This window comes from Larimichthys crocea, chromosome X, assembly GCF_000972845.2.
Source record: "Larimichthys crocea isolate SSNF chromosome X, L_crocea_2.0, whole genome shotgun sequence".
NCBI lineage: Eukaryota > Metazoa > Chordata > Actinopteri > Sciaenidae > Larimichthys > Larimichthys crocea.
Genome location: NC_040020.1, coordinates 37146444 through 37172370, shown reverse-complemented (window position 1 = coordinate 37172370; position 25927 = coordinate 37146444). Strand labels below are relative to the sequence as shown.

The following is a 25927-nucleotide window of genomic DNA, read 5'->3' as shown; positions in this document are numbered from 1 at the left end:
GAATTGGGCGAACGACAATGTAGCCAGACTCAGCAGAGGCAGAGCATGGCAGAGGGCAAAGAGACCCAAGAGGAAATGGAGGAAGCTACAAAAAGGAGAGCGTGATTGAGCAAGAAACTGCCGAGAAAAAGAACATATCTTTGAAAGCTCACGCAGTGCAGGACTGACTAATATGATTTAAAAGAGCAAAGACACAGTAATTTGGTTTCAGCCTTTATTCTGGCAGAACATCACCCCATGGGAATTTACATTAAATCAATCACAAAGTAGGGCCTTTCCAAGTGGCAAGAGAGAACAGCCTTCACAAAAGTTCGGTATACAAACAAACAAAGTTGTTTATGACAATCAACATGCATAATAGTATAAAACCAAATACATATTATATTATGGACAGATGACAATATTCATATATGCTCCGTTATTAAGGCATTGCCATATATTGTGGACGGCTTTCTGAAGGCCGCTGGGAACTTTTCTTCCATCAAATCGAGTGATTGTTCTATATGGCTATTACTTTCACTCGTCGATATATTACACGTTTTCCCTGTGATGTGTCCAGTGCACACTCGTTCAGAATCACTGAGTGAATGAACACGTGCAAAGGTGAAACAAGCGTTTAATGTCCTGCAAAACTGAAGTTTTTAATTTTTTTAATTTTAAATGTTGCTAACTTGAAAATATACATTTGCATTTTTCATTCTAAAACTCAACGCATAGCGATCAACTTTGATAAAAAATAAAAAGTGTAAATATACAAATCATGATTAGACTGTACAGTAAAAGAGTATAATACAGGTAGAAATCACAGTCACTCATATAAAAAGAGGGAGGCATTGTGTCCTGAATGTGTCCTGTTTCTGAGACAGTCTGTTCTGTGCAATCAGTCTTTGGAAAATGACATTCATAACAGTATACTTTGGATAGAAATTAGACGTTTTGTATACTAAAAGTCAACATTACTAGTCCACGAGGTATTTGAACAGTTTGGGTGTACACCCATTTTGTGATCAGCAAATAACCGCGGACAGTGGAGTGAAACCAATTTCCAGTGATAGTAAAAAGGTAACAGTATGGTAGAGGAAGGCTTTCTGTCATTCATTAGCAGGAATCTCTTTACACAAACAAACTACTATGTAGGCTCAGTACAACAAAACATACATTAAAAACACAATGAACAGTCTGTTCTCTATTCAAATCTAATTCTTGAAATATAGTAAAGTTTGTACTGTTGTGTAACGTTAATGTAAAATCTCAGAATCTTAGCTGCAAACCCTTTCAACCACCTCAGAGGAAAAAATGATCCCACTGTAAACTACAGCTTTGCAGACAGTATTGAAACAAACACAAAACTATACAGTACAAAGTCACTGACAAACTGAAATGCACAAATCTCACACTGACCGACGGAGAAGAGAAACAAGGGATATGTGTGGCGTTCGCTCTCCGTGCAGTTGTAGGAAACTGCTACATTCAGTTCTTTATAGCGCAAGCATGTTGCAGCTGAGGGGAATGGGCTAGCATTAACTGCAGCATACTGGGACATCGAGGTTTGCAGGTTTCCGCCTCTCCCTGCTGCTACCCACGACAAAAACAGGTCTTAATAGATGTGAGAACAAAATTATCGAGTTAAATAGTGATCGTGTCACTTCCATCCAAGTGTTTTTGGTTGCCATTTGCGGTTTTCAATATTGCCTTCACAACAAAGCCACCAGGACTGGACTGGAAGTCATCCATTGCTGGTTGGATTCAAACTTTGTCAGTGTGCTAAAAGAAAAAAAAAGTGTCTTAAACTTGCTGAGCAGCATGAAGAGAGATGAAGAAAAACGTTGCTCTGCATGCAACTAAAAAATCTTGACATCTCGGGTGCATTCACACAACTCTGATTATCACCTCACTGCACACAGATTCATCTTTACATAAAACAGAGTGTGGACTGCTTCACAGCTAAGCAGTTTGGTGATCAGAAATGTGACTATAAATGTCTCTCATTTCAAAATAAAATCACAATGGTGTATAAGCAATGATTGTATGTGTAAGTAATAATTTAGAAGTGAAAAAAAAACGATTAAAATTAACAAAGCAAGCCAAGAAATATTACTGTCACTGTATAGTAGAGTCCAAAGCAGCAGAACAACTAGAGAAAGGAAGAGATCAGAGCACAGTCAGATAAACTGTTAAATTTCCACAAATGCACCGTGGAACAGTGACCGTTCTTTGGGAAGCATTTCTGTGTTGTGGTGTGAGAGAGCCCCGTCTTGTTGCACATCATTAACAGAGGTTCACACTGAGAGAAAAGCTAGGTGCACACACAGTACATCATCTTGAGACACACTCGGGTCAAGCTGATTGCTAATTATTGGCGTGTTGCATAAAGGTTTTGTCTGTATGAATTGTAAACAATTTAATCATTATTCTGTTGGAGTGCTTAGAGTTGAAGTCCAGTTCTTGTGCGTCAAAAAGTCTGTTATATATTGAGGAGTATCTAATGAGTAAGAGGTATATTCTGTATTACTGCATTTAACTTAAAATCCTGCTTTGGTTTTTCAAATGGAAATTCATTTGTATGACTTGATGGTTCAACCTGCGTCGGAGACCTTATTTAGACCTGGCATTAACACGTGTCTTGGTGATCCAATCAGTGCAGCAGCAGCAGCTCTGTGTAAAGGTGCAAATGGACCGGGGACACATTGCTCACCACATTCGCAGGTGGTTACATTCTTTAGTCAGTGTATACGTGCACATGTCGAGCTGCACTGAAGGGTCATATTAAAGTGCGAAACAACAAGAAGCCACAGCAACAGGCCAAATGGATTTTTATGGATGGAGTACACACGAAACACACTGTCTGCTTTCCATTTGGGCCTGTCAGTATGATGGAAACTGGATGGTACAAATCAAACTTCTTCTTGCTGCCTCCGTACGGCTAAACACATCTAATTTGGTCTTTGCAAGCAGAAATGATGTATGTTTTTATCTGCATATAGAGCGAGTGAGTGAGATCCGATCATTACTGGTCACTCAAGACACGTGGACTCTCAGCTATGCACTCGAAAACGGTTTACACAATATGCATGTTCATGCCAGGTGTAAACAGGGCCTGCATTCTTTTTGGGGAATTTAAGTTTAGTCTGGGCCTATATTTATGTAAACATCTTTTATTGTGCTAGCTTATGGCTTGTTTGCTAACGTAACTTAGCGAGGGACCCCATTTTTACTGTGTTCTCTGTGGAAGACAATGAGGCAACTGATGAAGTAGGGTGCCGGAGAGCTCAGATCGCTCTCTGCTAATGTAAATGTCATCGCCTCAAATTCACTGTGATACTGCACAGAATACGTACATAATGTCCAACCTTTTGCAATTATTCCTCGTGTGAACTCCTGCTTAGCAGGCGAACAAACATGTCCGCCTCCAGCCAGTGCCCATCTTCTCTCTGTCTTCGTGAGCCTCTTCAGCAGCTGGTGGTGTCCAGTAGCTGTTTGGCCACAGAGCCGTCTTCGTTTTCAGGGATGGTCCTCTTGCCATCTGCAGCTCTGGGTGTGGTAGCCTGCTTGCGTTTGATCTTGAACACATCCCACCTCTCAGACAGCAGACCCTTGTTGAAAATGATGGACGTCAGCCAGGAGAAGAGCAGAATGGACACGAGCGAGATGACCATGATGGCCGTGCGGAAGGGGAAGAACTGGGTTAGCTTTCCTTCCGCGTCCAACCTGCAGCCGGGGAACTTGATGGCAGGTGGGAGGCCGATGAGTGGCTCGCCGCTCAGGACCCTCATGATAATTCCCATCAGGTAGCCCACGGTGGCTCCGTAGCCATTGGACACCTTGAAGAAGAGGATGCAGACCAGCTGAGGGAACATGATGGTGTAGGACATGTCCACGCCCACAAGCCAGAAGACCAGGACACTGCTGTCCAGGAACGTGAGGGCAGTTCCAGCCAGACCCACGACTACTACAGAGATACGGATCACCCACTGCATCTCACGGTCTGAGGCCTGAAAGAGTGGGAGAGAATGACAACAAGAAAGACAAAGAGTCAAGTTTCACTTCACAACATAAGGATCTAAGGATCATTGGGGCCCCCATACAAAAGACACAGTATCCAGTCTTTAAAAGCTGAACAGTAAACTGGCTCATATGGAACATTCCTTGGGGGTGAGATAATGAAACAGATCATTGTAAGAGAGCAAACATAAACAACACTCAATCTGATACAGTGGACATACTGTACAGTACTGTAAAGTCAATAGCGACTTTGTTGTTGCCTCCAGCTTTAATTATGAGCAGTATAGTGATACAGTCTCTTACCCACACAAGACCTTTTATGGTGATCACTACAGGCATTTTATTTTCAGAAGATAAATGTTAATAATCGCGTAACGGTAGTGCATGGAAACAATCAGTCATTCACTTTTTTTTTGCTGAAGTACGCGAAATTTGGTTGAAATTTGTGATACATTTGGATGGAAACACGGTTAATGTCCCTTTAACTAGTCTATTTGCTGCAAGCAAAAAGACAGTGCGCACATATTTGTTCATAGTTAGGACCACAAGCTCCAAAATCCTAGCAAATGAGTTTGTAATACCACATAGATAAATAAATAAATAGCCAAGTCGAATCAAGGCATAGTGGATAGTAGATAAACTAGTCCTCATACCCTTTCTTCCTCAACTTTTTCCTGTAATTAGTACTCTCTGCAACTGTAACGCAGTATAGTAACAATGTTTTTAAAATATATTTGGTTATTTAAACAATTCTTCAACCGTCTCACCTGCTTCCTGATAATGTTCTTGTAGATATTTGAGGAAAACAAGGAGGCAGAGGACAGAAGAGCTGAGTCCATGGAGGACATGACAGCAGCAGCTACAGCTCCAATGCCGATGATAGAGATGTAGGGGGGTGTGAGGTACTGCAGGGCAATGGGGAGGATGGAGCCTGCCTGGTCACGCTCATACGGGGTGGGCAATCCATAGCTGGTTGAGTTCCAGTCTGGAAGGAAGGATGGATGAATATTTGGATTAAGATCAGAGGAATGTTTAAAAACTAAAGGGAGGAATTAATGAATCAAGCAAAACCCAAAGTTCAATCCAATAAAAAGGGCTAAGGTCGATGCAGACGTTAAGCTAAGGAAAGCTACCTTAAGAAATTTCCAGAGCTGCAAGGCAAGAATGTGTACCTGTAGATGCAGCCACAGCACCGATCAGCACAGAGGGGATACCCAGCACCAAGCAGAAGCCTGAAGAGGCGAAGCAGGTCACTTGAGCTTGGGTGTAAGATGAGGCAGAAAGGATTCTTTGGTAGAATGCCTGGTAGGCCAATCCACCCAGAGCCTGGCACAAACACAGTCCAAACATGATGACAGGAATCAGTTTGTAGAGCAACATTGGGACAAGAAGTAACAGTCCTCATGACTCTGTTGTTGTTGTTATACTTGGCTGTTTGCTCACGTAATAAAATAAGTCTATGGAATTTAACAGCTGTGATGGCAGTAACCATGTTAATTGCAGTGGTGTGACAGCATGCATATCCATACTGTTAGGTACAGCATGTTCAGTTTTATCGGTGTGACTCCTGACCAAAACATTTACTGTCAAAATACTCAGGATTGCACGTGGGAGACAGAAATTCTACAATGTGAGTTGACAAGTTTTGCAGGGCACCAGTTGTTGTCTATCACCTGTAGCATGCTCGTCAGCTTGGGCCATTTAGCCAAGCTTGTGAAGCTCATGCATTGTTGGCCTTCACTGTTCCTGTTATTATTGTCAAACTATTAGTTTTCAGTTCACATTGTTCAACTGAAATCTAATAGGTCTATAGAAACACTTCAAATGTGTCAGTTAGCGGAACAAGACAAAAACTGTCCCGAACCAATGCTACAGGAGTATTTATCGCTGTGGCTTTGAGACCATACTTTGGTTGTAGAGAATACAAATTTAAGCAAATGATCTTGAGTCCTGCTACAATGCTCAAAGTAAATATTATTTTCTGCACTTGTTCCCTCTGTTCTACCAAAAACAAACCAAATCATGACCCCAAAATGTGAAAACAAATATAAAACAACAGCAAAATTTCTCTGGTTTTACTATTCATAGATATGTTTTTAAGTAGTGAGTGAACAAGTCCTCCAATTACTGACCGTACAACATTTCTGTCACATTCCACATAAAAATATTGTCATTTAGAGCATTTACTGTATATGGAGGACAATTGGTAACAATAACAAATAGGTTACAACGTTATCAGACATTGAATAGAGTTCAGAAATCAGTATTTGGTGGTATATCCCTGACATTTCAATGAGCTGGTGGTCATCCAAGTCAATGGAGAGCCATTTTTGCCCTCTGCCGGTCTGTTTGACCTTGTTCTTATGAACTGCCATACACCGATGGAAGCAGCCCGACGCTTACTGTATCCCTCTGCCAGTAAAGCCAGTATTGAATCCTTCTTTTCCTCAATCAAAACTTTTTAGCATGGTTGATAGTTCTTTTTTTATTCTAATTACTTTTGAGGTACAACTAGTACTGTCATCCAGTTAGGCCCATCGCAGAGGATAACGATGACCACAGCAGTGGTTGTCATACTTTTACTCATTAAAAGATTTGGTTCAGGTGATCATCTTAACTTTTCAGTACCTCAAGTACCTCATTTTCTAAAATGTAAAATGGTGTGCTTGGGTTGGAATTTAACAGACACTGGAAAAGAATGGCTGCTACACATGTAAAGATGCTGATTTCAGAAAAAATTCGAGGGGTCTCTTAATTTTTTCCAGATCTCTATATGTAGCAACCTCGCCCACTCCACTCACCAGCAGCATGAAGTCATCAAACCATTTGCCGGCCTCATCAAGCTCCACCGTGCCGACCCAGGGAGCCTGGAAGGTCTGGTTGTAGGCAGTCAGTGAGATATCCAGAGAGTGGGGGTTGGTCATCAGGAAAGGAACACACACCCACTGTATACACAAACACAAGGACAGTTAATCTGGTTATGGGTCCTTGTGGGGAAGTTTTCACTAAAGCTCCAGTTTGTGTGCAGCATTCTAATGTAACACGATTAGCTTACATAGATTTCATTAAGCCAGAATTATCAGTTGACAAAATAATCTTAGCATGGAGGTCAATTTCTATCATATCATATGATCTTCATCAGCTGATGCAGTTTGATGGAATTCGAAGGTAAACATTAGGTCAGCATGGACAACAAGTATTTAGTGCTCGAAACATTTGGATGGAAATCCACAGTTCCACGATGAGTGGGCAAACTGCTGCTGATAATCATGTGAAATTAATCAAAAGCTCCAAAACAGCTATTGATACGACCTTGTGGGGCGATGGCGTTTCTATGAACTCTTTTGCTTATTAGCTGCATTGCATTATCCACTTTCATCTAATCTACTGTGTCGGGGCATAAACTTCTGTGGTTTCAATAAAACTGTGGGAACCTTCTATCTAGTTAGCAAACAGGCAAACAAACCTTTTTAAACAGACAGTTGGCAAACCTGTTATATCACTCATTTGGTAACCTTCTATCCCCTTATTATAAAATGCACACCCACGCCGCGCCCCGCCCGCGCACGCGCCCCGCCCCCGTTGTTTATACAACGCACCCATTCAAATTATATTAAGGCTTAAAGTGATGCATAATTAAGGTAAGTGCAGTTACAGGTTGCTTGTTTGAGCGCCTCAGCTCCAGCGACGATCCAAATCTTTGCCCATTTTGGGATTGATAGAAGCAGGACTGCAGAGATGGTGGCAACCAGAGTCACCACCCTATGAGCTTCACAACTTCACAAGAAACCTATGCGCAACATCCCAGACCATGTCTTGTAAGTCTATGGTTGTGACAGATGAGCATGTTCCTAGCTGGCTGCAGTGTTAGCAGTTAGCTCACCTGCTACAGTCTGTGAGTGGTAGTCAAGTTATTTGGATAGCTTTGGATAGTTATTTGAAGCCATTTTGAACACTGAGGGAAACTTCAAATAAACCCTTATAATTGTCGAAAAAGCTAATGAAATCAATACATGCTTTAACCTAGCGTGTAATTTAATCATCCATCATACTTAATAAGCTCCCTCTGCTATAATCTATTGAAATTTGATCCTTCCCGTGCCCCTTCATCAACATGTTTCTACTATGTTGTTGAGTAAGTAATCTGATAGGACAAAAATGAATGACTGAATAAAAGAATGGAGCTGGAACACTTAAGTACCCAATTGTTCAAAACGGCAGCCATGTGAACGGGTCAACAGATATTACGCACCAGACTGACAAAGATGAGGATGAGCTGGATGACATCTGTGTAGGCCACAGAGTAGAGCCCCCCCAGCAGGGTGTAGATTATGGCCACCACTGAGGAGATGATGATGGAGTAGATGTAGGACAGGTCCAGGATCACTGCCATAGTTCCACCTGGAACAACACAGCAGAGTGGTGAGTGGTGGAGGACTGACAGAAACAGAAATCTTACAGAAAGTCGTCTAATGTAGAGACGCTGGTTGTTACAGATACATGCAACAGCTTACTGTGATAGTTTAATTAAGTGTTTCATTAGGTTCTCAGTCTCTCTTTTGCTTTTAAGTATTTTCTCTCTCACACAGACACACACATATGCATGCATCCACTCTAACTAAAGATTTACTAAGAAGCTAGGCAATGACATTGTCTTGGTTTAATATTTATGTGTCTGAATGCAGTATTTTCCAAAAACAAAAACAAAACAAAAACACTTGGGTAAACAAATTATGCTTCTACCAACGAAAAGCAAAATGTTACATTTCTAGTCATTTAAATCAAGTTATCATCATAAAGTTATCATTAAGGACAGGTGGCTTTGGTTTAAAAATCATCCAAGAGCTTAGATAAAGCAACAAGCCAACATAAAAGTGATGATAAAATTAAAACAAGCAAAACTGTACAGAAACACATAACAGAAGCAGCCTATTGATTGTGACACCAGCATACTCCCTTTTCACCCTCTTGGGTGAATTATCACCCTTTTAATACTGACTATTCTTTAAGTAAATAAACAAAATCAGGAAGAAGGCAAAGAGAAGTGTCTTCAAGTATTGAAACAAATGTGTATAAAATAAGAAATCTATATTTATAAGTAAATGTAAATAAGTGGAAAAAAAGAAAAAAGAAAAAGACATCTTGTTACTCAAACAAGGCAAGCAAAACGTCACTACCTTCACCGTCTCTTCTGCCACATTGCCAGGGTCGCCCCAGCCGCAGCCTGCAGCCACACCACAACAATGCCCTTAAACAGAGAAGTGTCAGATCGGCACCATCGATCGCCACTCACCACCCTGCTGACCTATTGACCCCGCCACCCCTAAACCACCCTGTCTCATCCTTCTCTCTACCCCGCTTAGCTTTACACCATCCGGTTTTCAGTTTGAGCCTTTACACCCACTGAGTTTGACATTTTTGAAATCTGACCTGTTACCCCGGAAGCTTTTTGTCAGCTGCTTCATCATATTACCTGAAATAGTTTGGTTTTGGATCATTCCCTATCCAGAAAGGCTAACATAACTAGCACATGAGAAAAACAAGATAGTTTATACCAAAGTTATTAACCACCTGTTCACACTTGGCACAAAAATGCATCTTGAAAGTAAGTAAGAGTAGTGTGCATGACTAATTTGAGAGCGTTGAATCAAAGTTAGCGTTATCTTTTTCAATCTTCAAGCACTGGAGTCAGATTTAACAGTTTTATTTTGAACTTTTTGAAGTTTATCCACGTAGCTTTGCTATTTTTTGTAGTTTGTTTGAACTGAAATGTTTTCAGTGAAGCAAACTCAAGACTGCAGCTGGTCAGTCGATGTATTCTGATGCCATGTGTCAACTGAAATCCATCTCAACTACATCTAGACCTGATCTGGATATATCTGGATACACATCCAGAATGACTGACACAGTGTCTGTGTTGTTGTTTGTACTGTGACTTCTGTGTATGATGCAACAAAATCACCATATTGTAAATAATTCCTGGCTGGTCTGTTTTGCAGACATAGTTCTGTGCTAAGCTGTGCTGTTCCCCCTCTGTGCTAAATTTAGGGAGGGGAAAGGTGGAATGAGGTTCAGGGGGCCTCTGGGATTTACTGGGCAGCGCCAGGGATGGACAGAGGGAAAGAGCCACCTAAATACCCCTGTGTTGTTTTTAGAACACACACACACACACACACACACACACACACACACACACACACACACACACACACACACACACACACACACATAAACAGTTTCCCAGCAACAACACCCCTGTAGCTCAAATTCTCAGCGCCCTCTCGAGTGTCAAGTGTTTATGTGCGTGTGTGCGCGCGTGATGCAAAGCGCAGATCGGGGCTGTATTCATGACTGTTCCGGAAACAACAAGAGGAGGTTTAACTGAGGAGTGAAGGGTCCCCTGATTCTATATTGGTTTAATAGGTTTGGACAGAAACGTCCAAGGAACATTCCTCCCTTCCTACCAGTCCTTTTGTGGAGCGTCAGCACAGCATAGTGCTACCTTAGTGACTCAAGCACTGTCAATGGATTTCACGGTTTCCCCTTCAAGTCTCTGTAAACTTTTTTTTTTTATATATTAAACACACAGAAATGAAATTTTAATTCAGCATGTAACATTTAACCTTTGTTAATCGAATCAGTGACTTGGCACAAAGAACGGAAGATCTTGTTTGAATAATTGATCACCTTTCACAATCAACAGGCTGCTCGATGTTTAACCCTCTTTTTCAATTAACACTGGAAAAGAAAACAGCGTTAAAACACACACAAGAAGACATTATGTACACACGCTCACACACTTTCTCTCACACACATCTGTCCTTTAAAACACATGCATCCACTATCAAAGCGCATAAACACACGTGTACACACACGTGTACACACACACACACACACACACACGCACACACACACACACGTGTACACACACACACACACACACAGATTAGAGAAACAATAAAAACAATAGGGCCAAATGTAGAAGCTTCTCATTACATAATCAACACTAATCATATCACAAGGAGCCACTTTAATCTTCAAATAGGCCATCTTGTCATGTGAATGTCATCATAATCCATATAAATAATAATAATCCACTGCAGCAGTTAGTTATTTTTAGTGAGTGATCCACAGTGTGCTTACAGTGTAATGCTACGGGTCAACAATAGTCTTTTTAATTCCATTTTTAGAGAGGCAGCAAAGATGAGCACCTACTATTTAATATAATTTAATATGCCTGTATGCTTTTGTACCTACAGCTTGGTATTGTCAAATTACAAAACTAAGTAATAAGTAAAACTAAAAAAGTATTTTTAGTATGTTTTTCTTTTTATTACATTAATTGACCGTTTGTTAAGCCCAAACCCTTTCGTTACTGTTGTTCCGTCCAGCTTCCCTCACATGGTACATTTAAGCACAATTTACAACTTTATCAGTGGCAGATATACCAATTGAAATTCTCAGTAAATTTTAAAATAAAAAGCATTAAAAGCAGCTGAAATTACAAATATCGCTGACTGATTTGACTAGCTGTATCTAGCTAGCTAGTTAATTATGCAATAGCACGCTAGCTCTATGAGTCGGTTGAAACAGCTGTGTCCAGACGTTAATGTTTCCAGTTGACTTATTTTAAACCAAGAATCTTATTTCCAACTATGTCATGAAGGCTGTACAAAGGCTGGACAAGGGCTATAGCAGCATTGTCCCAGGCGAACAGCTAGCATCTTCACCAGTTGATGATCCATGCAGAACATGTCACATCTGTAGCTATCTCATATATATATATATATATATATATAATATATATATATATATATATATATAGATATATATAATATATAATATATAATATATATATATATATATATTTTCTTATTATTATTCTTATTTTATTTTTTTTTTTTTTTTTTTTCATGGACAGAGGTGCTAAGGTTATAGTAAATTCTGATAGGACTTCCACAGAGTGGACGTGCTAGCTGTAAATTGGACTTTCTGAGGTAACCAGTCACCCCACAAACTGATGTAGCCGTAGACGTGATGATCAGTCGTGTTGCAGTACTCAATGCTTGATTCATTTGTTAACATCATTACTGTTACTAGATGTGAAACTCCCTGCTTCCAATGAAACCAATAGCTTGACTTATTTCTAATCTGAAATTATTGTCACCCCTCCCTGACCAACTTCACATGCACTCCATTAAAGTAAAAGCAAGAGACAGATGAAGCGGCTGTGGCTAAAATGTGGCTACCCAAACCACAAAGAGTTCACAAAGAGCTTACAGAGACGGACCACGTTGAACCTTTATCTGCTATTAGAAAGAAAACAATATAAAATAGAAACAGAAGTGACACTAGCAAAGCTAGATTTTGTGCATATTAGCTACACATATTACCTATGTGTATACTGTCTGGTCCTGGTCTTGACTCGGCCTCAACCCCTCAAAGTCTTGGTCTTGTCTTGGTCGCAGTACCCTTTGGTCTTGGCATGATTTGGTCTCAGTTTAGGTGGTCTAGTTGCTGCTGTAGGAAGTAGTTAGCTGGACATTCCAACAATTTCAGCTGACTTTAGAGACCCGAGACCCAAGACCAAGACCAAGACCAAGACCCTTCAAACTCTTGTGCTTTTGCTATGCTAAGCTATTTGAAAGAAGGGTTTAGCAAGCGGTCAATAGTCATCTTCACAAATATTGTGTCCTGTTTTTAGAGATTTTTTTAACCTGATATATATGATATACTTGTTATGTAACTGAACTACAGCAGCTAAATATAGTGTGCCGTCAAACTAAGAGAAAGCCTGACAATAAAATGTAATCCAATATAACGACCTAGTAAAAACCATTTTCACAAACTATTTATGACTTTGTTTTGACAAAGTGGTGTTCAGTCAACAACCAGCTTTTTGTCTACTCCAGTGTTTGTGCACATTATGTGCCAGGATCTGTAGTTCTGTTTGTGCTTGTATGATTGCACAAGTATGTGTGTGAACACATTACAGTGCCAAACAATTTTACAGTGTGAAGTAACTTACCCAGGCTGACAAGTGTCCGTGCCACCCACAGGACATCGGCAACCAGTGCGGGAAAGATCAACGCACTGCTCAGAACGTTCCCATACTTCTGTTGGAAGGGGTCCATCATCGTCACATACTTGTTCTCTCTCATAGGCTTGGCAAAGAAAAAGCCACCTGGAGCAGGAGGGAAGGTATTAGCAGGCATCAAATTTAAAAACGTGGCTATGTTTCTATCATTCAAATGACAGAAAACGGAAGAAGGGGAAGAGGGTATGCAGGAAAGAAAGAACAAGTGTTCCTTTCAGATAACACAATAAACACCTTCAGCTGCGCTCATTTGGCCAACAATGGACAAGAACAGCACAGGGAATGTAAGATTTCCTGATCAGGGGCTTTGGGGTTTCCAGTTCCTATTACTCTCACACCATGCAAGCCATTGTGACACAGGGCTCTGAGCGCTGATGATTTCACCTGTTGCAAATGTTTATAGACAGACCAGTGAGGCTGTCAGTTTGATGCATTCAGGAGTGAGTGAACTCATCCTTTTGCACCTGTTGCTTCAAGTTACAATCCTAAACTAATTTCTCATGGTCCTATTTTTAACATGAGCGACACTTTTATTGGAGTCAGATGGGGGTTTGGGGAGCTACGTTACTGGTCAACATCACTCCAGTTTGAGAAAGAAGTTCATTTTGATACTGTATTTAAGCATTAGTGTAGTGTAGAAACTTTGGGAAATTTGATTGGTGATGCAAATATTCATCCTAGACATCCATGTGCTCGTTACTAAAATACTAGCACAGCAAAGTACAGTGTTGCTCAGCAAGGACCCAAATGTCATTATCTCACATGATTTTCATTAGCTACTGTGAGTGTAAAACAAGAGGTGCACTGAATGATACATAGTGAGGACTTCTTCTTGCAAAGCTGACTTCCCAAATTTCTACATATCAAAAATATTTTACAGAAAAAAGACCAAAGTCTGTATTTAAATGAGACTTTCCAGTGTGTGTATATTACTGGTCAGTGTGGCAGGTTACCTTCCTGCCAACAACTTTAATGGCAGCTACTGGTGTTTATTTCAGACCCTGCATACAAGGACAGTACTGTGTACAAGACTACATTAGGCTGTACAAAGTTCATGTCTATTTTCTCATTAGTGTCTGCTTAAATATTTAATCCTGCAATATAAGAATAACATATGCTATTAAATCTATTTCATCAGCACAGTTGTACCAAATTACTTTTACCCAGATTGCAATCAGCTGACATCATTCCTCTTAAAAAAAAAAAAAAAGAGGAGGGGGTCAGGCTGGTGCTACTTACCTAAGAAGAAGGTCAGGACATAAGGCACAGGCATGAGAGCCCACACTGCGCCAAGTGTTGGGTTGTATGTTGCCTCAGCTATACCCAAAATGAAGCCTCCACCTACCCACGTAGCTGCAGAGAGACAAACCTATGTATTAAATATCGATGCAACACTATCTTGTGTACAACACGTAAACACGTCAGAAAGACTCAATCAGCTGGCATCTAAACTGAACCCCGTCCGCTGAATTTACCAGTGAGAGTAAAGATGCCGACTAGCAGGTTGATGTTTCGTCCGGCCAGTAGAGTTATCTCCATGCCATCTCCTGTGCACGTTTTCTCTGCCTTCTTGGAGCGCATCGACGCCCAGATACCGGTACCCAAGATCAGCAGGTAGAACCCCGCCATCACCACCAGACCCGGCACATTGAGAACCATCCTGAACTACTTCTTTGTGCGTTTCCTGTGGAGAGACAGATTAGAGAAATAAGAAGATTTGAGTTGCTAGTAAGTAGAAAAATAAATAAATAAATAAAATAAAAAGTATTTAAATGCTGTTTGCAGTGCTTGTTTGAGTCACTACAGTTCAAAATGCACAAATGAAATCACATATACATATTCTCGTTTAATCTTGTGTAAAGTTTTTTTGTAGGCCTGCAGGACAAGGGGGGCAGGGGAGGCAGGCTTGCACAAGAGTCATCTAAGATGATTCTGACAAACAAAGAGGTACATTCATCATATGCAGAAAGCTATTAAGCGCAAATGAATAGAAAACAGTAGCATGTACTCAAAACAATGAACAAGAGGGAGCTGTGTGAGGTGGAAAAGGAACTCTAGATGTTTTCTAAAAAAGGAAAGAAAAGTGAAAAAGAAAACGGCTGCAATAGAAACAAAAAAGGAGCAGCAGCATCTCGGATGACCTTGCTCTGCTTGCTTGGCAGACGGGGAGATGGGGTGAGGAGAAGAGCTGGAACGGAGAAGTTGGAAACAAAAAACAAAAACAAAACAAACAAACAAAAAAAAAAGGCGGCAAGGGTGTGAGGGTTGGAAGGATGAAGAGTCAGAGAGGCGAAAAGGGTCTCACCATAATACTTGGCAGCACTGACAAAGATGGCGGACAGATGTTGTCCCCCGTCTTCAGTGGTTGGGCGGCCCGAGTTTCGACCCCAAACATTGGGAAGTGAACACAACTCAAGAGCCAAGTTAGTGCCAACACATGTGTGTGTGTGTGTGTGTGTGTGTCTTTGAGTGTGTGTTTACTGCAACTGTGCATTGGACAGATGGTTTTCTAAAAAAAGGGTTAAAAGATGATTCTAAAAAAAAACAACAAAAAAAACCCACTAATCTGTAACTGTTGGTTTGCACCTACTTCTCTGCACATTAACATGGCTGATGTTGACTATACTGAATTAAGTGTGTCTAAAGTGCAGTCCAGGGAAAGTGAAGGACTCAAAGACATGTTTTCTATCTAAAATATCACAGTAAGGCAGTTTTCTTAGAAGAAACGTTTTCTTTATTATAGACAGAAACAAAGCCATCATTGTGGTGAAAAACAAGACATGGCTCTCGCTCAGCGGAGTGAAAAACACATGTTAAACTAAAAGCTTTGGCTCGACTCATAAAACTTGGGGAAGAAAGAATGTACGTATATCCACTTGGGAGAACAGGGAGAGGAGAAAAAGGAAATGTTTGTGAAAGGACTGGCTTAAAAAATATGGACTGGAGGCAAATGTGAGCGTGCGTGCATGTGCGTGTGTGTGTGTGTGTGTGTGTGTGTGTGTGTGTGTGTGTGTGTGTTTTTATGTGAGGGCATGGAAGGAGGTTTTGGAGGCGGGTGTATGGCGGCTCTCGGCCAAAGTCAACATAAAAAAACAACAAAAAACAACCTCATTCACGTGCCCCATGTGTTGTTCTGTATGTGTGTGTTTGAACACACTGTTACAGCTTCACATATCAGACATTTCAGAGTTCAACCTACACATATGTTAGTTTTAGCGCTGATATTTTCTGGCACAAGCCATATATGTGCAAAGAAATCCAAGGACTGCACACTGTAACACATAATAGCACTGCAGCGTGTGAAGAACACAGGAGAAAAACAAAAACATTAGGAGTACAAATAGACTTCATTTTGAAGACTACACATTTACTCCATTACATTCCAGGAATACTTTGAAAAAAAAAACTTATTTCTCCACTATAATTGTCTGACACCTGTAGGTACAAGCTGCTTTGCAGAGCTTTACAAGTTTTTACATGCAAACAACATTTGGCCTTGTCCACTGATTTTCAGCTTAAAAAAGGTCCAGTGCGTAGGATTTGGTTAGTGACATCTAGCAGAGTCGTTGTGGATTGCAACCCTTTGGTTTCGCCCTCTCATTTCTAGTGTGAAGGAGAAACTACGGTGGTCAAAAAACCCCCCCCCAAAAAAAACAAAACACAAAAGCAGGTATCTAAAGCCAATGTTACTTTGTTTGTGAAAAAGGACAGATGCGGTTTATAGACATAAAATGCTCATTCTAGCATAGCTAAAAACATACCAATTCTTATTTTCAGGTGATTATACAGTAATGAAAACATAGTTACTCATATTATATTCCATTTCTGGAATAAAATTAGAGCCTCCAAAAATCTTCACACACTGGACCTTAAGTCTCAGTTTTAGCCAAAGCTATAAATCATCTGGTTAAATCATAATTTCTGGCCAGCTAGAGTTGGTAGATAATGTCTTTTTAAAAAAGCATTAAAAAACAAACAAACAAAAAAATGAAGTGTGATTTCAGCTACAACGGATCCAGCAACATAGTTTGCCTCTGCCTCATCAAGTACAAACGAAACAAGCTGAGAAGAGTTTAATCAGTTCTCTGAATCACTATCATGTCATCTTCCTGTAAGTGTCGCTTTGGCAGGTGTTTACTCAACCCCAGTAAATTTCCACAGCTACATGAGTCAAAATGTGAACACATTTCTGAATAGATCTACATATTAATATTTTATTTGCATCTTGCCACACCTTTGTAAAACACCTCAATTTCATCTGAAAGTCTGGTTTGAAGAATGCTTAGGGCCAGAAGAAAAGCACCTCCTTCATACAGTTTAATTAATTTTTTTTTTTTTTTTTTACACCTCTTTGTGGTGCACAAAAAAAAAAAATCCCCTGTTAAACCAAAATGCACACCACGAAACAAGAAAAAAAAACTGTTCCCTTTTTTCTTCAAAACTTCATTCATGAGGGCACCTATCTAACTTTTGATAAAATTAGAAACAAAAATCTATTTAAAATTGGATGCACAGGGTGCATTTTGGGGTTTGTAAAGGATGGGGGTTCTTCACCGTACTTCTTTCAACCCAAAATTAAGACTCTTATGTCACCTGAGTCTAAAAGAACCACTTAGAAAACACCGGACTCTCCCACATTAAGACAACGCCTGAGCAAATCTGTGGTTGACAGTAGATCTACGGCAGGTTTGACACCACCTAATGAGATATGAGGGACTTTCTGCGGACTGAATGTAAGCTTTGGCTGTGTTTTGCTGAGAGAAAGCAGGCACAGTATCTTTGGACATGAGTGCTCTCTCTGTCTAAATCCTCCATGTGTTGTTCTCTTTCATACAGGTGCAGAAGTGTGTCTTGGCATGAGTGGAGCCACTCTTTCTACCAATATCCCCACCCCCTCGTCTCCCTGCCTCTCAGTACTTTTCCGTTCAGAGAGACTCTTCTGACAACTGTGCGCTTGCCGCCATGCCTCTTCGCCACCCCGCCCCCTGCACACTTATTCATCTGCTATTAATGAGAAGCACAAGTGGATCTGTTCAGTGAACCGGGAGAACTGTCAACTTTCACTACAGCTCTACACATGTCTCTGTGCACACGCACAGTCACACTAAAGACTTCAGGTAGATGGAGAGTGCCATTGAAATGTGACCTCGCCATGTTCCAAACACAAGTGTGTTGTCTTTCACAGAAAGAGAGAGTGCAGGGACCAACGGAGAGATCATAAAAGAAAAACAACAACAACTGTCTGCTTACATCACGTCTCCTAAAACCCCTCTGCTCAGTGTTACACCCCCACCCACAACACATCAGAGATTACTGCTCTGAAACAATTCTGGGAAATTATTAAATTGCAGATCAACAAGCAAAACAATAACTGAAACAACAGCAAGGAGGAGACAGCAGTCACCGTAAACTCACAAGACTCACAAGACTTTGAATATTTATTTTTAACATATTGGCTGTAAAAGTTGACATCTTCCAATTACTTAAGGTTTTATCTCACTCTATCTGTCCAAGATGTGACATGTTGCTAGATAAGTTCAGTACAATCATATCTTCATTTCAGCTTTAGAGGTCACACATATGGTGACCATATGGATGGACCTTCACTATCACTGATTCACTCACATGAGACAAGAGGTTGGGAAAAAAAAAATTAAGTCAAATCACTTGAGAGTAAATTAAAGCTAATCTCTAGGTGATAGTGGGAGCAGCTCGTTTTGTTCTTCACTCAAGGTGATGTGATGAGTTGTCAGGGTGAGGCTGCGGAGATTTAAGTAATGGGGAATGAGAGGAATGACAGAGAGCTTCAAAAGGAGCAAATACTGCGACAGTGACGAAGTCAGACTTAAAAGATAAGTTAAAGTTTAAATAAAAATTAAAAACAAACAAACAAACAAACATACAAAATCCTTGTAGGGACAAAATAAATCACAATAAACAACCACTAATATTTCATTTAGTCACACACATTTACTTTCAACCACAAGTGTCAATAAAAACACATTTTTCATTGCAGTTTTTCAACACAGCGGGCTCATAAACACACACTGGCAGCTGTAGTCACGTCAAAAACCAGCAGTGCCCCCCTGTGCTATTTCTAGGACGGACATAAACACTCACTTGTTCGAGCTCGACTTAAATAGATCTCTCAAACAAAATATCGCACACATCAATACACGCATGCACGCAGGAGCACATCTGAACTCTGAAGCAAAGATATGTCAAAGATATTCATCAGGTCAATAACATACCACCAAAGAAAGACAAGTGAGCACATTAAATGGGAGCATACATACCTAGAGTTAACAGTACGTGTCAGATCTTAGTGATGATATGCAGAGGGAACAGAGGCTGTTCTCACAGAACAGAGAACAGACCAGGTGATAAATTCAGTCTCGGAAGATAAAGACTTATGCGACACTCATCCAGAAGTGTTTGGCTCGGAGGAAGAGATGCAAAGCAAAGAAAAAATTTAAAAAAATAACTTGATCTTCAGTCTCTGAGAAAGTTTTTTTTTTTTTTTTTAACAAACTGCTCTGCTGCAGTGAAGAGGGAGTAGAGTCGGAGTTGAGTCAAAACTCTTGAGGGAAGCTCAGTCAGGATGGAACTCTCTAGAATCAACACTGGTCCGTCCCCTGCTTTTAAACCTCCCAGCATGGGTGGGTACGCCAGAGGTGCTGTGATGGCTGTCAGTGGCCTCGGCTGCAGCCAATTAGCTGTGAGCAGACTACAGATCCAGAGACGTATGGACACAGAATCGCGTCAACGGAAGTCCAACACGCTCGAGTTGTTAGACATCAGCAGCTTCTCCTTATTGATCATAGACAGGTATGAGTTTACTTTGAGATCATGAAAGAGAATGTATATACAAAAAAGCTCCACACATTAATGATAAGTAAAATAGTATAAATCATAATTTCTTTTGTTTATAGCTGACAGTTTAAATACAGACATACTGTACTGTATTTTGTATTCATTTTTGGTTAGCAGTCAATAAATCTAAATAAATATTATGAAATATTAAATATTTTACAGTACACGTGTAGTTACAGGTTACTAAAGTAGACGTTACTTTAAAGAGCTTTTCTTTTAATTATGTTCCTAAACCCCAATGAAAACCTGGAATAGTCATAGTTAAGATCACTCACATCCATAGACTGTAGAAAACATGGATGTAGTATCCGTGACGTCACCCATACGTTTTCTGAAGAGTTGTGAGCTTGTGAAGGTCAGCGTGTGGTGGCTTTGGCTGTGGCAGATCTTGGCAGTCCTGACCTAGCTAATCCAAAAATGGGCAAAGACGTGGAGCGTGGGTGGAGCTGAAGCAGGCTGAATGAAGACTGGTTGCTCAATCATACCACATGTGAAAGCACCCCACTGTCGTTCAGAGCAGCCACACTGTTATATTACGCTTAAAGTCACTGTAAAGTAAGAATAAATGTGTTCTGTTTGTCAGACCAAAGAAGAAAGTGTTATTAACTACCCAGCCACATTTGAATGATTAAATATATTGACAAGTTTAAGAAATTAGGTGTTAAAACTCAAGGGAGCAGTCAAGCAGCAATTTTGAAGTGACTGAAACATGTCACGAGTTCAGAAAATGACGTGACTAACTTTGAAACACTGAGTGAGATGAATTAATCTCTACCTATCTGCTAGGGGTGTAAGGGTATGCTCAGGGTGGTCTCAGCATGTCATTGAGCCACCCTTTATAGATTGCCCACAAAATCCTGGACTGAAAATTTGAACAGGTGAGTTCTATAAAAATTCACCCTCAGTACAGTTGTCATGAACAGGAAAATTAGCTATAGAGAACAAAACTGTTTTTTGTACCAGGCTGTAAACATGTTTATTTCTGCTGTGAAGTTGGACATTTGAACATGTTAACACTTCTGTAGCCAGCCTCAAGTGGCAGTTTGAGGAACTAAAGTTTTTGGCATCATGTTGCCTTCACAGCCACAGGTTGCCACTTGCTTACAGAAATTCATCAGAAACAAAGACAAACAAGGATTTCAGTGGAACAACGGGGGAGTAGACAAAATGAAAATGAATTCAAGTTCTGCTGATCTACAATCTAAGATACTGAAGAACATTCCCTTCCAAGGAATGTGGTGGGGCATGTTATGGCCTTGCAGTCCCCAGCACTCCCACAGTCTATTTTAAAGATTACAGTATATCTATCTATCTATCTATCTATCTATCTATCTATCTATCTATCTATCTATCTATCTATCTATCTATCTATCTATCTATCTATCTATCTATCTATCTATCCCCCACCCTCTCCCCACCACTCTAACTCAACTGGTTGGGGCAGATGTCACAAGATTGTCTTCAATCACACAAACTATATACATTATATTTAATATTTAACACTGCTTGTGGTTGATATGTGTTGCTAACATTCACTAAATTGACTATTTTGACATGCTATAAGACCCTAAGTGTCACAGTTATGTTCAAGGAGTGGACCCAGACTGAGGTGAAGTGAACAAAAGTAACTTTAATGACTTACTAACAGAAACAGAAGCTGCTGGTGAGCCCTGGCAAAAGAAAAGTCCAGGCCTATTGCTAACTCCACTGTGCTGTTGTATCGTATTTTCTGTTCATTTCTGTTAACTATTGAGAGACCTCAGCTGTAAAAACAAACAAACAAACAAACAAACAAACAAACAAACAAACATTGGCCAGTGGCAGATAGTTCTAGCACCACACTCCTCCGAGATGGAGGCCACCTTGACGACAGGGAATACAGTACTCAGATGATTTACAGCCACTCCAGGGACATGACAGGTTCAGGCAGGGACAGGAGGGGCACGAAGCAGGAGACAAGTGAGAAGAAAACACCTACTTCCACAGGCCTGAGCAAGGGTGATAGCGGTGTTAGGAGGGAAAACCAGAAAATATTTTTTTCCATGAAATATCATGAAGTTTTACCAAAATTAGTGATCAGTACACAGTTAGACCATATGTCTTTTGTTTTTCTGACCAAATTTTATCTTATTTGTGATTTAATAAACAATAAATCAACTCACTACTAACACCTTTCTGTCAAGGCCTAGCAGTGCTAACCAAACGTAAACCTCTGTTTTACACGTACAGATGGAAACACAGGACAGGACCCATGCGTTTTCAAAAATCTCCATTTTAGCCACCCAAAACTTGTTTGGACAAGAGGTTGAAACGTTTTCAAAAATACCTGTGTAGACATGACCTTTGACAATACACTGACACTTCCAGCTGCTCGTAATCAGCTGATTAACAACTTTCCTTTCCTCTGTCCAGCTCTCTCTTTTCTCTTTTTCCTCTCTTTCACTTCCTAACTAACTACCTCCTGTCCCCTTTTGCAGCCCCTCTCATCAAAACTCTCTCTTTCTCTGTTTCCACCTATTCTACAACCGCCAGAAATGACTCACTGCACCTCTCTATCTCTCACCTACCTGCTGTGTTTCACAGCGACTGTACAGTCAGCCTGACAGATGCCACCTCGATCCTCACATGTCTGCATGGAGAATACATAGAGAAAAACATTTCCCTCTTCAGTTTTATTAGTATGTGCTCATGTGTAAGTGTGGGCACGCAAACTGCCTCCTTGCCCAGGACTTCCACAAAGCTTTCCTTGTTCTATCCATATGGTTTAGTGCATCAGGCATCCAGTAACACAGAGAGAGCCAGACAGACAGAAAGTATAATGAAGAAACAGGCATGAGTTCGGTTAAAAAAAAGACCTCAAAGATTTCATTTTCAACGTGAGGATATCAAAGTCTGCCTTGATCTACAGAATATTATAAAGGTGTCTTTGTGTGGTTCAGGTGAAGCTAAATGTCAGCTATTTGTCACACATGGCATCAAAGCCAAATATTTTCAGACAGTTTTCACATATTCTCACACTGGTGGGGAAAGACGAGACCATTTCACATTCAACAAACCTGACATGTGAATTCTTGTCTCCGCCTATGATAAGAGAGCAACATTCTCAGGGCAAATGATCGTTCAGCTGCCAGCCTTCACAATAAACAAAGATAAAATGCACAAATCGACATTAGAGGAATATATAGTTGTTGAAATGACTTACAAAAAAGGACAACTAGAAAGAAAAACAGCGACAAATGTACATATCTATACAGTATTTTTATAAGCTGGTAATGCCTTTTTAGTCTTACGACAACTCAAAGTGCATTCACACTACACATACCATTGACCCAGTCACACACTCTGCAATGCAAGGTGTGTACTAAGCAACTGTGTATATTTACAATACAAAAAGAAACCATTCAGAGAGAAGGTGTGTCCAAACTTGACATTAAACATATCACCAAGAGCACTGCTGAAGAATTTGTTTTCCAACAGTGTCACTAACTTGAATCTCAGTAAACATGTCATAGCAAGGCGAGCACATGTTTTTAAAGCAGGGAAAGATGAAGTGCACACTCTACCAGGTGAGCTACCAGAGATTCGTTTTTACCATTGTCTTTGTTCCCTTGTCTCAGTGTAAGTTTTTATCAAGTCTGTGTGTTTTGGGATTTTTGCTCATTTTCCTGAACTTTTCCTGCCATTTGGATTTTTGGTTTTCTTCTCCCCGTCAGATATCTGTCTTGTTTGATCTGTCTTCTTTGTCCCTCTCTGCCGGCCTCACCATCCTGTAAGCCTTTTGAGTTTTATGTTAATAAATCATTAGATTGTGGTGGCACCCTGGTTCAATTTCAGTCCATGACCCTTTGCTGCTCTCTCCCCTTCCCCACTGTCTTTCTATCTTCAGCTATCCTATCAAATATATGCCTTCAAAAATAAATAAATAAATAAAAACAATAAATGATTGGACTGCTTCTAGTAGTTTGGGTCAAACCAAGCAGCAACCTCCAGGGCTGTGAAATGAAGCTGACATGGAAATGCCAAAACTTGCAGTTCCTCGAGTGGTCACTTGAGGCTGGCTACAGAATGAATCATAATCTCCATAAGTCAGTAAAATGTTCAAATGTCCAACTTCACAGCAGAAATAAACATGTTTACAGCCTGGTACAAAAAACTGTTTTGGTCTCCATAGCTAATATCCCCATTCATGAAAACTGAGGGTGAATTTCTTTTCAAACTCACCTGAGTGCTGAAACTTTGAGCTTCATAATATCTCTTCAGAAATCTGTAGCCTTTTGTTGTTTTTTTTAATTGTTGTTATTTATGTATTTTATTTTTGGTGTTCTATATGAACTATGCTACTCATGATGACTGTCCATAACCTTCGTCATTTTATTCAGGAGGAAGAAGAAATTGCATATTAAAAAAAAACACTGTAATGAGCCACATTTATCTGTGTTTACACAGTCATTATTGAACCTTTAATATTTTAAATCAGTTTAGGTGGATTGTGAGTGAAAGTGGATGTGTTTTTTCTCCTAAAAACAATGTGAAGGTGGTTCTGAGCCTCGACTTTCCTGTTTATGTCCACCTCAGTTGGTAAACTATCAATGGCATAGCTGTCCTTCATGTTTCCACAGAGCACATCGGCCTAATCAAAGCTATTTTACTATTTTAGATACAAATCAACATATTGCAGGCTAATGGCCACCTGACACTATCATGCATGCGTCAGTCTGACTTGGTTCAGAGAGATCATAGAGTGTAATCTTCATTGGCAGTGAACTGCTGTCAGACACTAATGGAACATACTCATGAAGCGTGATAATACATAATGCTAGGACAAGGCAAGATGTGGTCTGGAACTGAGTTTAAGTAATTAAAGGTGATCCTTTTCTTCTTTCTTAGTGCAAGTCCTTGTGAATCTGGTGCCCATCTTTGCTGTCACTGAAGAAAAATGTATTCTGTGGTTGTTGTTGTGAGTGTCTGACTTCTGGCTTGACCTCTGTTCTATATTAGACCAGAATAACCTGACCATCGGGTGAAACCTGTGTAGTGGACTGTAGGAGTGCCTCTAGCATTGTACAGTTTACAATAACTGAACCATCCCCCAACTCACCCTCATGTCCTCTAAGGGCTTATTCTAATGTCACAATTCTTATTTTCAGGTGATTATACACTAATGGAACATACTCATAAAGTGTGTATAGATTTTAGACACTTGACTGATCTATTGGCAGAATATGGCATGGTAGGAGTCTAATATGTATAACTATGTATCAGAAAAACAGATCCAATTCTTAAGCAACTGATATTTTTTTGACAATCATAGAGAATAATACTAAATTCTAGGGCAAGGCAAGATGTGGTCATTCACTGCCTCAACATCAAAGGTCAGTAAAGAGTACAGCATGTGTTTCTTTTATTGTATTTGTTTGGGACTGTGTTTAATCAGTCCTGTGATAGTGAAATAACTGCTCTGTGCTTCTGAACATGGGAGTTTGTCTGTACTCACCAGAGGAGCATTCTGTAGTGTGCAAGTCCTTGTGAAACTGATAGATCTGGTATGCTTTCTTTACTGTCACTGCATTACATAACCAGGTAATAACACTTGGAGGTTGTAGAGGGGACAACTTGAAACAACTCATGCATTAGCTACATTACGTAAGGAGGCAAAGGAGGAGATTGAAGACAGCTAGAAAAATTTATTCTGTATTCTTAGACTTAATGCCATTCTACACAGCCGTCATCATAAGGATAGGATTTGCAGTGGTGGTAGCAACTTCATGCTGTGGGTATGCTCCTCTGTAGAAGGCCTTGGTAGGCTGAGAAGGGTAGTGGGTAAAATGTAAAAGGGAAATCCTGGAAGAAATCCTGATGCAGTCTGGCAGAAACCTGTAACCCGGGAGAGGATTTGTTTTCCAGTAACACAATGAGTTAGAGCATTAAACCCAAATCTCCATGTAAGTGAAGGAT

The 25927-nt window shown here is 40.2% G+C and overlaps 1 protein-coding gene across 2 annotated transcripts; it reads right to left on the bottom strand.

Annotated features, from left to right (window-relative positions):
• Window positions 1–200: 200 nt before the first annotated feature.
• LOC104922806 (high affinity choline transporter 1) lies at window positions 201–19710 on the bottom strand. 2 transcript variants are annotated; one of them, XM_019273876.2, is made up of 9 exons: window positions 19396–19710; window positions 14575–14783; window positions 14339–14452; window positions 13031–13186; window positions 8255–8403; window positions 6804–6947; window positions 5175–5328; window positions 4770–4987; window positions 201–3992 (listed from the first exon to the last, which is right to left on the bottom strand). In XM_019273876.2, exons 2-9 carry the CDS (start codon window positions 14756–14758, stop codon window positions 3450–3452), a joined length of 1662 nt encoding a protein of 553 aa, XP_019129421.1. In that variant the 5' UTR covers window positions 14759–14783; window positions 19396–19710; the 3' UTR covers window positions 201–3449. The 2 variants fall into 2 exon arrangements, with proteins under 2 accessions (XP_019129421.1, XP_027138118.1); XM_027282317.1 differs by lacking the exons at window positions 13031–13186; window positions 14339–14452; window positions 14575–14783; window positions 19396–19710 and adding exons at window positions 9180–9226; window positions 10690–10730.
• Between the last annotated feature and the right edge of the window lie 6217 nt (window positions 19711–25927).